Genomic DNA, 13,215 nt, shown 5'->3' with positions numbered 1-13,215 from the left:
CCGTCCGATTCCGGCAATGCATGAGACATGGGTTTGCTGTTGTAGGAAAGAATACAAATTCCGTGAATCAATAACAGAAGCAGTGAAGAAAATAGGGATACCATTAGGTCTAATTTACCGTTCAATGTGAGAAGGAATGTCTTCAATAGACATGTTGCCCTCCAGGATCCCTAGCGAGAGGTCAGCAATTGATCATAACACGTAAACGGAGCGATCGCGGAGGACATACGGTACACCGCCGTCAGCAAAGGGAATTCGTCTTCGCAACCCTGCTTCTTCAAGAATTTATTCACCTCGAGCGCAGTCAAAGTGCCCTGCAGCTTCTGGCCATTCAATTCCGTCTCCTCGATCTTCCAGATCGGCTGCTTCCTTTCGACGCTCAGCTTCGCACAGCGGAAGTTCCGGCCACCACTACAGCTCGTGATCAAATCGGCAACACCTGCACTTTCCTCGGTGAAAGTTCTGGTGTTGATGGTAGCACCAAAGAACTTTTCTCCGAACTTGACCATCTCCAACAAGCCTACCCGCATGACAGCAGCCTTGGCGTTGTCACCCCATCCCATGCCTTCGACCCATCCGGCAGCGATAGCGACGACATTCTTGAGGGCACCACCAAGCGACACACCTGCAACATCGTGCACCACGCGGATATGGAAGTAGGGGCGGTGGAACAGCGATTTCAGCACCGCGTGGTCCACTGGAGGGTACTCGGAAGGAAGTGCTTGCAATTTGACACGAGAGAGTTGACCAGAAACATCCTTGTGCTCAAAATGAACGACGTCCACAGTGGAGGAGGAAGGAGAACGATTGGGAGAAGGAGCCTTCGAATCTAGATGAGGAGGGTCGTAAGCAATGCTCGACTCGGACCATTTCTCCTGGGCCACTTCGCTGGCGATGTTGGCACCAGAAAGTGCACCACAGTAGATGCCCAGAATCTTGCCAATCGTCTCTGAGAACAGACTGATTCCCTCTTCCTGCACGTCGACGCCCTTGATACAAGAGATACCACGAGCGTATGGTACAATCTTTCCTTTGATCTGCTCACATGTCTTGATGATGAACTGGTGAGGGAGGTTGAACACAAGGATGGTGCTGTCCTTGACAGCGTCCACAACCGAAGGGTTGGCGTGCAGGTTCGTGGGGAGCGTGATTCCAGGAAGGTACTTAATGTTCTCGTGAGTCTGGTTGATCACATCGGTCAAGTTCTGGGGGCCTTGGCACAGAGGCGAGGCAGGATCATAGTGACGAGAGTCCTTGGGTATTTCAACTTTCTCCTCGTAAACCCACATCTGAACATCCTTCTCAAAGATGGCAGGGTTACTGGCGGTATTCTCAGCGACGATCTTGGCGATAGCAGTACCCCTGCGCAGAAACATTGTCAGCATTCCACAACCCGTCCATACGTCTAATCTGCCTCCTGAGAATCACACATACCAGTTTCCGGAGCCAATCACGGCCACCTTGTGTTTGCGCGCGTAGGGCAGAAGGGAACCCATGGTGTTCTGGTTGGCGATAGATTCGGATAATAATGGAGAAGAGGAACAGGAGAAAGGACGGATGGGGGCGAACGAGCGAATCTTAAAAGTTGTAGGATACGTAGAACACAAGGAGAAGTTCCCTATGATGGGACTGAGAGGGATTGGCAGAAAGATCGAGAACCGAGGCAGAGTCTCCGTGGCAAGGGGGCTAGAAAGGCAGGTCCGGCGAGAGAAAAGGCGCAATGGAGACTGCATCCACGCAGTAGCTGCAAATGAGGAAAGCGACACCTCCGTTAGAGTCACTAAAGTGGCTCTTTCTGATGTAATTGCGAGATAAAAGGTGGGCTGAAATACCCGTGAATGTGGATCTGGTCGGGAGGAAAAGAAAACTAGGGACGATAAATAGTGTCCGATAGGCAAAAGCTTGCAATTTCCCGTTCCGAGCGTATGTCACCGGACGGATACCACCGTTTGTACAGTAGATCACCAGAGATGGATGGTTCTAGGCAGCGTAAATGGTGGGAGAGATTGGAGGGAACGAGTAGTGTGTGGCTTTGACCTCCGCTTATATGTATTAATGACCATTGGGGGGACGAGCCTTATCGATGTTGGGGCAAACCAGAATCTACAGCAAAGGAAAACAAGGAAGAGACTTTGGTGGGCGGTCATGTGGGCGGTGAACCTGGGGAACATCGCGGAGTTAACCCCTCTTCGGTCTAGTGCGGCAATGCGCGAAAAAAAAGTCAAGAAAGGCCTTCGGGATCCGAGGTTTCGAATATTATCGTGATTGTCCGGAGATACTGTCGATCGGTCGGTCTCGCTACTTATTTTAGTCCCCTACGATCTTTTCCTTCGGCCATCCCGACGTGCCCCGGTGAATCCGACTATGGTAAGCCCTCAGCCTCTGATCCCACATGAATATGCCTTCGAACTGACGCAACTGATGCTTCCCAAAGGCTCCTATCAGGTCCGCGAAGAAACAGTCCGTTGCTAAGACCCAGGTAGGTGGGAGGGGTGCTCCTCCATCCACCAAGTCGGGTCTTTTCGACGACGCTTTTCGCACCACAAAGAAGGATAAGCGCACCATCAAACATGCCAGTTTCGTCTCAAAGATAGAGAAAAGCTCCCAGAAGGCCACCAAGCGTCGACGAGCGTCCAAGAAGCTCGCTACCAACCTTGACTCGCTGGCCGATGCCTTGCCTGAAACCGAGACAGAAATGAACGATCCCAGCAACCAGGTCAACGTGATCAAGCAAAAGACATTGAAGCACAAACCTGGTGCTATGAAACGCAGGGAAAAGCTGGAAAGAATGGAACGGGACCGTTTCGCGAAGAACATGGCGCAGATGTCGAGTATCGAGACGACTGCGACAGACTCCGGAAATGATTCTACGTCGACATCTAATCGCTGGGCGGCACTGCGCAGCTTCATTTCCCAGACAATGGTGCAGCAACCCGCCTTCCGAACGAACAAATGAAAATGCCGATGACCCAGAATACCCAATAATCTACAATCTCTCCCCAGCTGCACCCCTGGCATTCCCGATCAAGTCCAGTCCCGTTCACGGATTTCTACTGTGGACAACTCAGGTGATCCGAATGTGGCACCACTCCTTGTTTCCATGGCTTTCTCGAGAGAGCAGCCAGAGGCATTGACGGCGGTGGCTTCTCTGCTCTTGTACAACGCAGGCATACGGCCTCTTCAGATCGCTTTGCTTTCATGTGAGCAAGGCTCAGAGTCTGGGCAGGGGTTGGTGGCTCCATCTTCGGTTAGAAATCCTATCCGTGCTCGGGTTATACGCAAAGGAATGAAGAATAGACATCGTGTCTAGAGGACCCTAGAGAGACCATGGGCGACATTGTTAACGTGTTGTCAAAGTTCCGCGCTGGAATATATACCATTCAAGCTCATCCGGATTTGATACAATCTCCTTATGCCCTCCTGTCTGAATACAGCCATGATTTTAGCTGGATACGTACATTTGTATGGACCATTACTGGGAAAGGCGTACCTACGTAGTGTTGAATGCTCCAAACCATGACAACGGGTACCGTCGGCCGGTAGCATCACGTGCTGCGGGGAAAGCTATCGGATTGCATCTTATCTACTATCAGCGGTGCCATCAGATCCGACTCCTAACGCATCTTCAGTCATCCAGCTTACTCCCCGGCTCTCCGTCTCACGAAACACTCCACCTTGCTAGTTTTACCTGATTTCGCAGCTGGCCATGCTGCGCCTATATTTGAGATCTTCCGCGCCTCTTGGTCGATACCGCAAGTTCGCTCTCCGCTATCGGCACGCAGCCCAGACACGCCCATGTCTCCAACGCCGCAGTTTCTCCAGTTCTACCGTATCATTTCCAACGGCATCACAATTCAATCGGTCGGACTTCACAAACCAACCGTGGAGCGGTAGTTATGAACCAGGCCTTCCAACTGCGGGCCCTTTGGCGTCTGCTCCGGCTTTCGGAGCTCCTCGGGTGACTCCAAGAACACTGAAGCAGTATCTGGATCAGTTCGTGGTGGGACAGGATCGCGCAAAGAAAATACTTAGTGTCGCCGTCTACAATCATTACCAACGCGTTCAGGAGCTTCAGCGACGCGAAGAAGAGGCCGCGGAACTGGTGGCCAAACGAGCGCGCCGGGAATCAGTTGAGCACCGTCATCCTGTGGAGGGTAAGGCCCATCCTGAATTAAGCAAAGCTGATAAATCATTATAACTGACCACTGATTAAACTTGTCGCAGACGAATTTCCTGGTCAGCAACGGACTGCCCGTCTTCCCCCAGAATCTACCCTGTCGTCCCCTACCGACCAAGCCGAGCTAAACGACTCATCGCCGCTACAATTGGAAAAGTCCAATATTCTCTTGTTAGGTCCATCTGGTGTTGGAAAGACACTGATGGCCAAGACATTGGCCCGTGTCCTATCAGTGCCGTTTAGCATTTCTGATTGCACCCCGTTCACTCAGGCGGGATATATTGGGGAGGATGCCGAAGTGTGCGTGCACAAGTTATTGGCTGCCGCGAACTACGACGTCGAACAAGCAGAGCGGGGGATTATCGTACTGGATGAGGTGGACAAAATTGCAGCAGCCAAGGTTACCCACGGCAAGGACGTCAGTGGTGAAGGAGTGCAACAAGCGTTGTTGAAGATTATTGAGGGCACGACAGTACAAGTGCAAGCAAAGCAAGAGAAGAGCGCCCCTCGTCTAGGTGGCACTCCCAACAGTTTTCCGTCCAACAGTCCCCTTGGAAACCCCCCATACCCCCCATCCGGGGGCGGGAATATGCCCCAGAAGGGCGAGGTCTACAACGTACGAACAGACAACATCCTATTCATCTTCTCAGGTGCTTTTGTTGGACTCCACAAAGTGATCATGGATCGGATATCGCGCGGATCGATTGGCTTCGGTCAGCCAGTCCGTTCGCCGACAACGTCAAACGAAGGCTCCGCCGAAGCTCGTGCCTCAAACCACCAGCCAATTCCTATCTTACCGGGTTCGGAAGAAGAGGCTCTGTACAAGAGACACCTTCCGTTCTTCACGTCCGCCGCGGCAGAATCGTCCGACGGCGAGCCCCCATACTTCAACGCGTTGGACCTCCTCAACCCCACGGACCTTCAGAACTACGGCTTCATCCCAGAACTAGTCGGCCGAGTCCCAGTTACGGCAGCGCTTTCCACCTTGACCCAGCCCCTACTTGTGCGCATCCTCACCGAACCGCGCAACTCCCTCATAGCGCAGTACACTACTCTGTTCTCCTTGTCAGGCATTGAACTCCGCTTCACAACACCCGCCCTGCATAAAATTGCTGGCAATGCTTTCACAATGGGCACGGGAGCACGCGCTCTACGAACGGAGCTGGAGACGATCCTCAGTGATGCCATGTTCGAAACTCCAGGGTCCAGTGTGAAGTTCGTGCTGGTCACGGAAGCTGTTGCAAATCGCGAAGAAAAGCCCATCTATCTCGCCCGCGGCCAAGGTGGCCGGTTCCATTCAATGATAGCCGCGGAAGAGAGTCGCTGGGAGGAGAAAATGCGCCAAGAGAAGAAGGCAAAAGAACGATCAAAAGCCCAGAACTCCACTACGTCGGAAGAGCATCCTATCTCTAATTTCCGCGATTACCGCACCCGAGCGGTTGGGCTGTAGTTCACGTCCATTCTTCCGCATATGGTTATTCCTCACGGTCTCTTGTTTACCCTGATTACCTTTTGACTCCTCATTGAACAGAATAAGCGAATCTTTGCGGCGTTTGGGCGCCAGCTCAAAGCGCTTGTAATTTACTGCCTTTCGAGTTTCGATATCGCAGGCTACCGTGCAGTCAGATGTCTTCTGATTTCGTAAATGGTACTCAAGCGTGATAGCTCAAAGTTGGATCATTATTATTAAGCATGGCATCGTAGGATATCTTCAGAAACACATTCCCAGACATGGACGATGAAAACAGAATGCGATAGAAACGCCGGCATGGTATTTTGAGAACAAAAGACTCATGAAAGATCAGTTGCAGCTCCAACGACAGAGAATCATTGATAAGGCTGGGGATAATTCTGTGGCGCGGCACGACGTCGGGGATCTGCAGGTGTTGCGCCATCCAGGTGCGAAGGGGGCTTCGCAGGAGTCTTCGGGGTACGTGGTTCGAAGGGCGTATGTGGCTGCTGTTGTTCGGAATCTCCCGTCGAATTTTGTCCGCGAAGTCTGTCCCAGTGATATTTGTGCTTGATTTTGAACTCCTTCATCAATTGCTTCTCTCCAAATATAATCGGACCGATGTGGCACCATGAATTCCACCTCTCGAGTGGCGGCACGTGCGTGAGCACATAGAATTTCCTGAAGCGGTGACAGTTAAGAAGAGCCCACCCAGCGAAAAGCTCGACCAGGTGGTCGGCATTCCTCTGCTCCTGTGATAGGACCTTGGGGATATCTGGGTTGTGCTCTTCGGTTCTAAAGCCATAATGGGGGATTGAGCGAGGGGAGATGACAGCACTCTCGGACAACGAGTTACTGATACCGTCTGGAAGGTCGGTGCTTGTGGACTTGTTGAGACGCATGATTGCCCAATAAAGCGCTAGCCATCTAAAAATATTGTTAATTCTGGTGTTTGCGGCTGTCGGAAAGTGTGCAAGGTGCTGGCAAAGACTTACACCGGACCTTTGTCCTTCTCGTATAAGGTCATCAGCCAGTTCAGTACATCGGGCCGGAACATGACTTTCCAAGTACCAGGATATCGGCCCTTGAAATACATGCAGTAAAAATAGTCAAGGAAGATGAGAATCCCCTCTGGGCGGCGAATCATAAAATCTTCTGTTATCAGAATGACACCACCCATTGGAAATAGACGCTGGAAGTTTGCCTGTCCCGGCGTATTGGACAAGGAATACCTCCAAGACGATCTGCGAGTCAACTCTTTGAACCATGGTTCAGAAAATTGACACATGTGGCTATCGTGAACCTGTTGCAGAAAGTTAGCATGTTTTTCAAGGGATCCCTGGGGTAGGCTCACCAAGATAACCCCAGGTGAGATGCGCAGAAACTTGTCCCAATCGTCATCAATAATATTGGAATATACGAGTGCCCCGTTTGCCTTAAGAAATCCTCGGAGTATCTCCCATTCTTTCGCTGCTGAAGGATCTCTGGGAAGCATTATGTAAAAACAATCCGAGTATGGCGATTTCGGGTTTCCATCTACGGTTGCGAGCATCTCGAAGGTTACTCCGAACATTTGCAGAAACATTTCGTTCGCGACCTCTCGCGCATTCTCTGGAGCATTAGAAGGAGGCATAACGGGCTTGTTAGATACTGCTAATGACTGTTCATCGTCATCGCTAATATCCATGCGCTCTCCACCCGGTGATATGTCGTATTCTGCTGAAGTCACCGGGGAGTTTGAGCGCATGGTTTTTGGCTGTTGTTCCGCTAGGCCTTGTCGGTCCGACCGCGATGGCTGGATGGCGTTGTTTGAAGGAGCCGTGTTGAAATGGACGTCATCACTGAGCTGTCTCCGAGGCGGTTCCGGTCTGTTTGATGAATGGGAAAGTTTGTCCGATGGAGCAGTTTGAATCATTGAGGGAGCTCTGGGAGCTTCGGCCGGAAGAGGTGGTTGCTGGAAAAAATCTGTAGACCTTTTCACAGCAATGCGAAGAGAGAAGTCTGGTGGCTCTTTGGCGTGACGCCCCAAAAATCCGAAGTCACGAGTCTCCGGTGGATAGAGAAGATATGCATCATGGGATGGGTTATCCGGACAGGCTATCGCCACAAGGTTTTTCTGCATAAGTTCTTTGGCGAATCTATAAATACTGGGCTCGGTGTGGTCAAACCCCTCGACCCAGCCGTTACAGATCACATCGTTTCTAGACTATTCGGTCGGCTATCAGTATCAGTGAAATATTGATAATTATCCTCAGATGCATGGAAGTGCCCAACTCACACTATCGCATTGTATTTGATAATCTGCCAGGGTGGAGAGATGCTGGAACCAGATGTTGAGTTGGCGCGTCAGCCTCTTAGACTTGACAAGTCTGTCTAAGGTGAGCCTATTGAGCCCACATAACCTCGCTGCTCCGATTTCTTCTCTGTTTGGCCCGTAGTAGAGGAAGACAAAGGCCTCCCCGGGATTCCACCATACGTCTGGTTGTCGGTGTATTCGTTTCGCGTAAGGGCCAGGCCTCCTTCTTGGAACGTCCCGCTGTGTGTCCGGTTTGCGAGTACTTGTTCTGGAGTCGGGGTTAAGGGGGTTCGACAAAGCTGGGGCCCTGGAAGACGGGGACTGAGACGTTGGGCTGTCGTTGTGAAAGGTCTCGGTAGATCGCATAGGCAAACCAGCTTGCGTATCCACTGTCGGGGCTCGGGGTGAACCTTGAGCTGCAGAGCCTTCAGGCCTGCGCAAGCCGCGACTACCTAGCGCAGCCAAATTGGCGCCGGACCTGGCGGGGAACTCTGATGGTCGAAACATTTCGAGTTGGCCGGTATTTGGTGGGGGTTCATCTTTCTTGGCCTTTTCGTATCTCCTTTGAGTAGACAGATTGAATCTCTTGAAGGAGTCAGGATTATGAGGTCTCTGAGCCCGAGCAGGGCCTGGGGCAGGCCGTGATTTACTACTGCCAAAGAGGACTGGAGGAGGCTTCGGGCGCGGTCTTGAGGGGATAGAAATGCTAACGCGTTTCTGTTCACGTTCGCGACCATGAACCGGGGACTCTGGCGCAGTCCTTTTGTTAGAAGTTCCCGCTTCTGTATTCACCTTAGTGCTCAAGGCATTCACTTTGGAAGCTCCAGAGATCGGGGTCGCGCCCACAGGTGCGATGCCAGCATTTAGCAGACCTAGTCGCCTCCTTTTGGCCTGTCTTCGGCGCTTTCTTTCCTGTTTCTGGGCTTCCAACGCCTCGACCCTGGCTTGCCACGCATCTGTATCGAATGGCGTGAGTTTCCCGTCGGCGATAGATCTTTTCTTTGCTGCCCAGTCTCTTAATGTCTCCTCAGTGGAGAAAGAGTCGGCAGGTTCCCATGTACACCTCTCTTCGGGATACCCAAGCCACTTGACGAGATAGTAGGTCTCATCTCCGGAGTTGTCCTCAGCGAGAATGGTGTCCACCTCGTACTCGGACTGTTCCTCACTCAATACGGTGGAGGTCACGGATATACTGTCATCACTGTCCGCTTGGGCCATGATGAACGCATTGGGCCTGGACCGAACACGCCTTGACCATGCAGATCATGGGCCAAGCCACGTGTCAACTTGTCAGGAAAGAGGTAAATCCTCCAGACTATCGGCCGTTTCCCTCAGGAATCTGGGCGTGAAATTCTCGCGAACGAAGAGGCAGGAGATGACTATCGAAACAAGCAGGTATCACGTGCAAGCGGGCGCTAACCCCAAACGGGCGGCACAGCGCTCGGCACTGCGAACGAGAACGGGAATCATCTCAGTAGGCGTCTGGATGACCTCCTATCTTTCTTTCTCTCCCCTTAAACAATCCTCTTCTTCCCCCCTGACCTATCTGTGAGTACTCCAGTCTTTTTTCCCTCCCACTGACAGCTGTCATTGTTCCTCCGCCCCTTTCTTCTTCCCTCTTCTGACCCTCCTTGTTTTGCTTTCAGTCGACTGACCCGCCGCTCCCCTCCTTCCCAGTAGTGTACACGCTGGTGTCCGCTCTGTTCTGCCTGGACCTACTTCCTCCAACTCAACCTCCTTGATTCCCACCCCGATTTTCCTCCCAACCTCGCCTATCTCAGACCAGCCGATTGACCTCGGTGACCATTTTCCGCCATGGCTAACGACGAGTATGATGTGAGTGTCCTCGTTTCCCTTTGTTAGTTGCCTACTGACCGCATTATTCCCGCAGTTTCTCTTCAAGGGTAAAGTTGCCACTTCCCCGCGCCGACACTGCGAAGCCATCCCTTTCCTGCCATGTTTCACTCCATTCGAAAGCCTCAACTAACCGACGGTGGATTGTGGTGCAACAGTGGTGCTTATTGGAGACTCTGGTGTCGGAAAGTCCAACCTTTTGAGCCGTTTCACGCGTAACGAGTTCAACTTGGATTCCAAGTCCACCATCGGTGTCGAATTCGCTACCCGCTCCATTCAGGTAGATTCGAAGACTATCAAGGCTCAGATCTGGGATACGGCTGGTCAGGAACGTTACCGTGCGATCACCTCCGCTTACTACCGTGGTGCCGTCGGCGCCCTCCTCGTCTACGACATCAGCAAGCATCAGACCTACGACAACGTCAACCGGTGGCTGAAGGAACTCCGGGACCATGCTGACTCCAACATCGTCATCATGCTTGTCGGAAACAAGAGCGATTTGAGACACCTGCGCGCGGTGCCCACAGAGGAGGCTAAGCAGTTTGCCAGTACGTGGATGTGTGAGGGAGCAGTTAACGGGCTGATGCTAACATCGCACAGGCGAGAACAACCTCTCCTTCATCGAGACTTCCGCCCTTGATGCAAGCAACGTCGAGCTTGCGTTCCAGAACATCCTCACAGGTTCGCCTCCTTCCCTTCTCGTTCCCTCTTCATAGCTCACACGACCTCAGAAATCTACCGCATTGTCTCCAGCAAGGCCCTCGACAGCGGTGACAGCCAGGCTCCCCTGGGTGACCGTCGCCCCGTGATAGACGTGTCCCAAACGCCGGATTCCGAATCGAAGCAGGGATGCTGCTAGAAAAAACAAATCCCTGCCGCCTTCGGGGACGACACGCCAACCGCAACGATTTTATTTTTGTGATGTGATAATTGAAATGGCCTTGTTTTCTTTCTGTCTGTTACTTAGCCTCCAAGGAGATGGTACACAACAGGGACGTTGTCGGGAACGGCATCCAGGGACTTTGGGATGACGCGGTGATGCTAGTTGGACAGCGATAGCATTCCGCGTCGTCAGCTTGCTTTGATTTCTTTTTTTTTTACTTCTCCCTTTCCTCCATGTTATTTGTGTTCATCACCCTAACTTATGAAATTGACATCTTTTTTTTTCCATTTCCCTTTCGTTTTGATTGCTTGGTACAACGTGTCCAACCCTCCATGTTTCTCTCCAGTCTTGATTTGGTTCCTGACTTTGAGTTGTCATCAGCGGCGTCTAATATAGTGGCTACGTGGGTTGTACGGGATTATTATTGGCTGTGGTTTCTTTGATCAAGAGCAGTACAGTATATGCATGCGCACAAATGTATCCGTCTGTTGCCCAGAGAAGTGCCGTTCTGAGGATGGATAGATCACAAGGAAAAGAGGCCTCCTTGCAGTTCAGCTGGTTCCAACCTCCACCATCGACCCAAGGGATGCCGTAGATAGTATACGTGATGTGATCTGAAGTATGCAAGGTTATCCATCCTTATTAGTTAGGAGATCTCGTGGACACTCTTCACTATTTCCAGCCGCTCCATCATTGGTCCATGGATACTCCGTAGATGATCACTATTTTCGAGGTTCTATCTTGAGAACCACCGCCCACCTGGCCTTGAGCAAGGATCAAGCGTCAGCGGAGATTGGCGTGTAGATGGAAATTACCAGAGAGCGGTGAACACGCTCCGACAAGCACATGCGATGTGTGGGTGCCTGGAGGGAAGCAAACTTGTCTATCTCGGGGATAGGCTGCTGGCGCTAAAGATTTCCGAGGATAGTGTCAGTTTCTTAGCATTCTAGCCCAGCCAACCATAAGGCCACAAAGTCCCCGGCCTTGAGGCAGCCCACAACAACGCAATGCAATTCCATGTTGGCTCCACTGCCTAAGTACCTGCTAGGTTAGGGACCTCGGAGTTTTCAAGGAACAAAGCCTTGTCAGAAGACTGCCCTTTGTTTCCTTCCAGGTGTTCTGTATGTCGTGGTTGGTTTCTGTTGCAAAACATGGACTTGCGACTTTCAGAAGTAGGATACCTACCTACGGTCTACTCCGTATGTACTTCGTACGTAAGAGGCCCAGTAACGGGTCGGTTGGTGCGGGTTAGACGGGATGATCAGGGGGTTAATGAGGGTCTTTAATTTCTTTAACCGACATTCCAGAACCCATTTCCAAGGACGGTGATCCACCAGCTTCTTGAAGCCCATACTCCGTACTCCTTATTCCGTACAAAAGTGGTAGGTAGCTCCTATCGCAGAACACACCGACAACTGACATTGACTCCGAGAAGTATCTAACTACTCCTCGCACACGATCCCTAATTCGCGGTCCGCAATGGCCATTCTCACCTCAGCAACATCGTCCCCCCTCTCCTTCATCACCCATTCAAACGTCTCCCCAAACGTCTCGCCATTGTCCCGGAACCAGTCTCCCAGCGAACGCACAAAAGCCTCGACCTGCTCCTTCAGGGGCGCATGTTCACGCAGCCACAGGATCTGGCCCGGGTCGAGCTTCATCATATCTTGCACGACGTAATAATGCGGGATCTCGTCGCCCCAGCCCTCAAAGCCGGGGTCATGGAAGAAGTCGTTCCGGAACCGGGATCTGTATTTCGCCTGCGACTCTACAGAACCGGTCGGGTGTGCCGTGTGGAAATACTGGTCGACTGAGGGTGTGGTGGTGTTTCCCAGGAACCCGTAGGCACTCGTAGGAGCACTATCGACCGGGTAGTTGAGGTGGATGTTGAACGTCAGCTGGTGGTTACTCTCCGGATAACGTTTACGGAACTTGCGCTGGATGGTGCCATTGCTGGGACAGATGTGGTTCTGCACCACGTCGCAGATCACCAGACGCAGGTCCTCGATCTCAGCCAGCTCCGCGGTCGACCAGTTGTGAAGGAGGCGCGCACGCTCCGTGATGACATGGAGGAGGTTGCGGGAGAAGCGATCGTAGAGACGCACGTGGAACGCGCGGTGATACAGCCACAAGCGGTACAGCGCGCGTCGGAGACGATACCTCTCGTCGGACGTCAATGACCGCCGGTTTTCGTAGTCCATCTTCCATTTCTTGACCGGGTAGATCGCCTCCCACTTGTGGGCCACGCGGCCGATCTGCGCGAGTTGTTTGAACAATGCGACGGTTATGGGGGCTGTGCGGATCTGATGGGCCGGTTGACTTGAGTTCTGCGTCACGATCTGGATGATGTCGTCCAGAGGTCCGAACTCGTGTTCGGCGATGTCCAGCAGAATTTGCAGTTTGTTCGACTGATTGAAGACATGGCGGAGTCGGCGACAGGTGGAGGTCAAGCTTATGATGTCGGTTATCGAGTCGCACGAGCGAAATATGTGGAGCAGAAGCTCCGTAGGCAGGAGTTTGAACATGTTTCGAGATCTAGGGCGGCTGTTAGCAGA

General features: G+C 52.1%; 6 protein-coding genes across 6 annotated transcripts; 3 read left to right on the top strand and 3 right to left on the bottom strand.

Annotated features, from left to right (window-relative positions):
• Positions 1 to 114: 114 nt before the first annotated feature.
• Positions 115 to 1,496, bottom strand: ATEG_04878 (glycerol-3-phosphate dehydrogenase family protein; the record flags this gene model as incomplete). The annotated part of the gene is made up of 3 exons (XM_001214056.1): positions 115 to 170; positions 230 to 1,362; positions 1,435 to 1,496. 3 exons carry the CDS (start codon positions 1,494 to 1,496, stop codon positions 115 to 117), a joined length of 1,251 nt encoding a protein of 416 aa, XP_001214056.1.
• An 868-nt stretch (positions 1,497 to 2,364) lies between these two features.
• On the top strand, positions 2,365 to 2,956 carry ATEG_04877 (FAM207/SLX9 family protein; the record flags this gene model as incomplete). The annotated part of the gene is made up of 2 exons (XM_001214055.1): positions 2,365 to 2,367; positions 2,435 to 2,956. 2 exons carry the CDS (start codon positions 2,365 to 2,367, stop codon positions 2,954 to 2,956), a joined length of 525 nt encoding a protein of 174 aa, XP_001214055.1.
• A 560-nt stretch (positions 2,957 to 3,516) lies between these two features.
• ATEG_04876 (putative ATP-dependent Clp protease) lies at positions 3,517 to 5,627 on the top strand (the record flags this gene model as incomplete). Its single annotated transcript, XM_001214054.1, has 4 exons — positions 3,517 to 3,539; positions 3,630 to 3,890; positions 4,033 to 4,154; positions 4,225 to 5,627. The coding sequence occupies 4 exons, from the start codon at positions 3,517 to 3,519 to the stop codon at positions 5,625 to 5,627; spliced, it is 1,809 nt and encodes a 602-aa protein (XP_001214054.1).
• Positions 5,628 to 6,618: 991 nt separating this feature from the next.
• ATEG_04875 (putative Chromo domain protein Chp1p) lies at positions 6,619 to 9,141 on the bottom strand (the record flags this gene model as incomplete). Its single annotated transcript, XM_001214053.1, has 3 exons — positions 6,619 to 6,930; positions 6,982 to 7,833; positions 7,906 to 9,141. 3 exons carry the CDS (start codon positions 9,139 to 9,141, stop codon positions 6,619 to 6,621), a joined length of 2,400 nt encoding a protein of 799 aa, XP_001214053.1.
• A 738-nt stretch (positions 9,142 to 9,879) lies between these two features.
• ATEG_04874 (Rab family GTPase) lies at positions 9,880 to 10,636 on the top strand (the record flags this gene model as incomplete). The annotated part of the gene is made up of 4 exons (XM_001214052.1): positions 9,880 to 9,916; positions 9,951 to 10,325; positions 10,378 to 10,458; positions 10,509 to 10,636. The coding sequence occupies 4 exons, from the start codon at positions 9,880 to 9,882 to the stop codon at positions 10,634 to 10,636; spliced, it is 621 nt and encodes a 206-aa protein (XP_001214052.1).
• A 1,466-nt stretch (positions 10,637 to 12,102) lies between these two features.
• ATEG_04873 (F-box protein) lies at positions 12,103 to 13,185 on the bottom strand (the record flags this gene model as incomplete). The annotated part of the gene is made up of 1 exon (XM_001214051.1): positions 12,103 to 13,185. The coding sequence occupies one exon, from the start codon at positions 13,183 to 13,185 to the stop codon at positions 12,103 to 12,105; it is 1,083 nt and encodes a 360-aa protein (XP_001214051.1).
• Positions 13,186 to 13,215: the final 30 nt, after the last annotated feature.

This window comes from Aspergillus terreus, genomic scaffold, assembly GCF_000149615.1.
Source record: "Aspergillus terreus NIH2624 scaffold_6 genomic scaffold, whole genome shotgun sequence".
NCBI lineage: Eukaryota > Fungi > Ascomycota > Eurotiomycetes > Eurotiales > Aspergillaceae > Aspergillus > Aspergillus terreus.
Note: the sequence above shows the minus strand (reverse complement) of the source record. Positions and strands in the feature narration are given on the sequence as shown.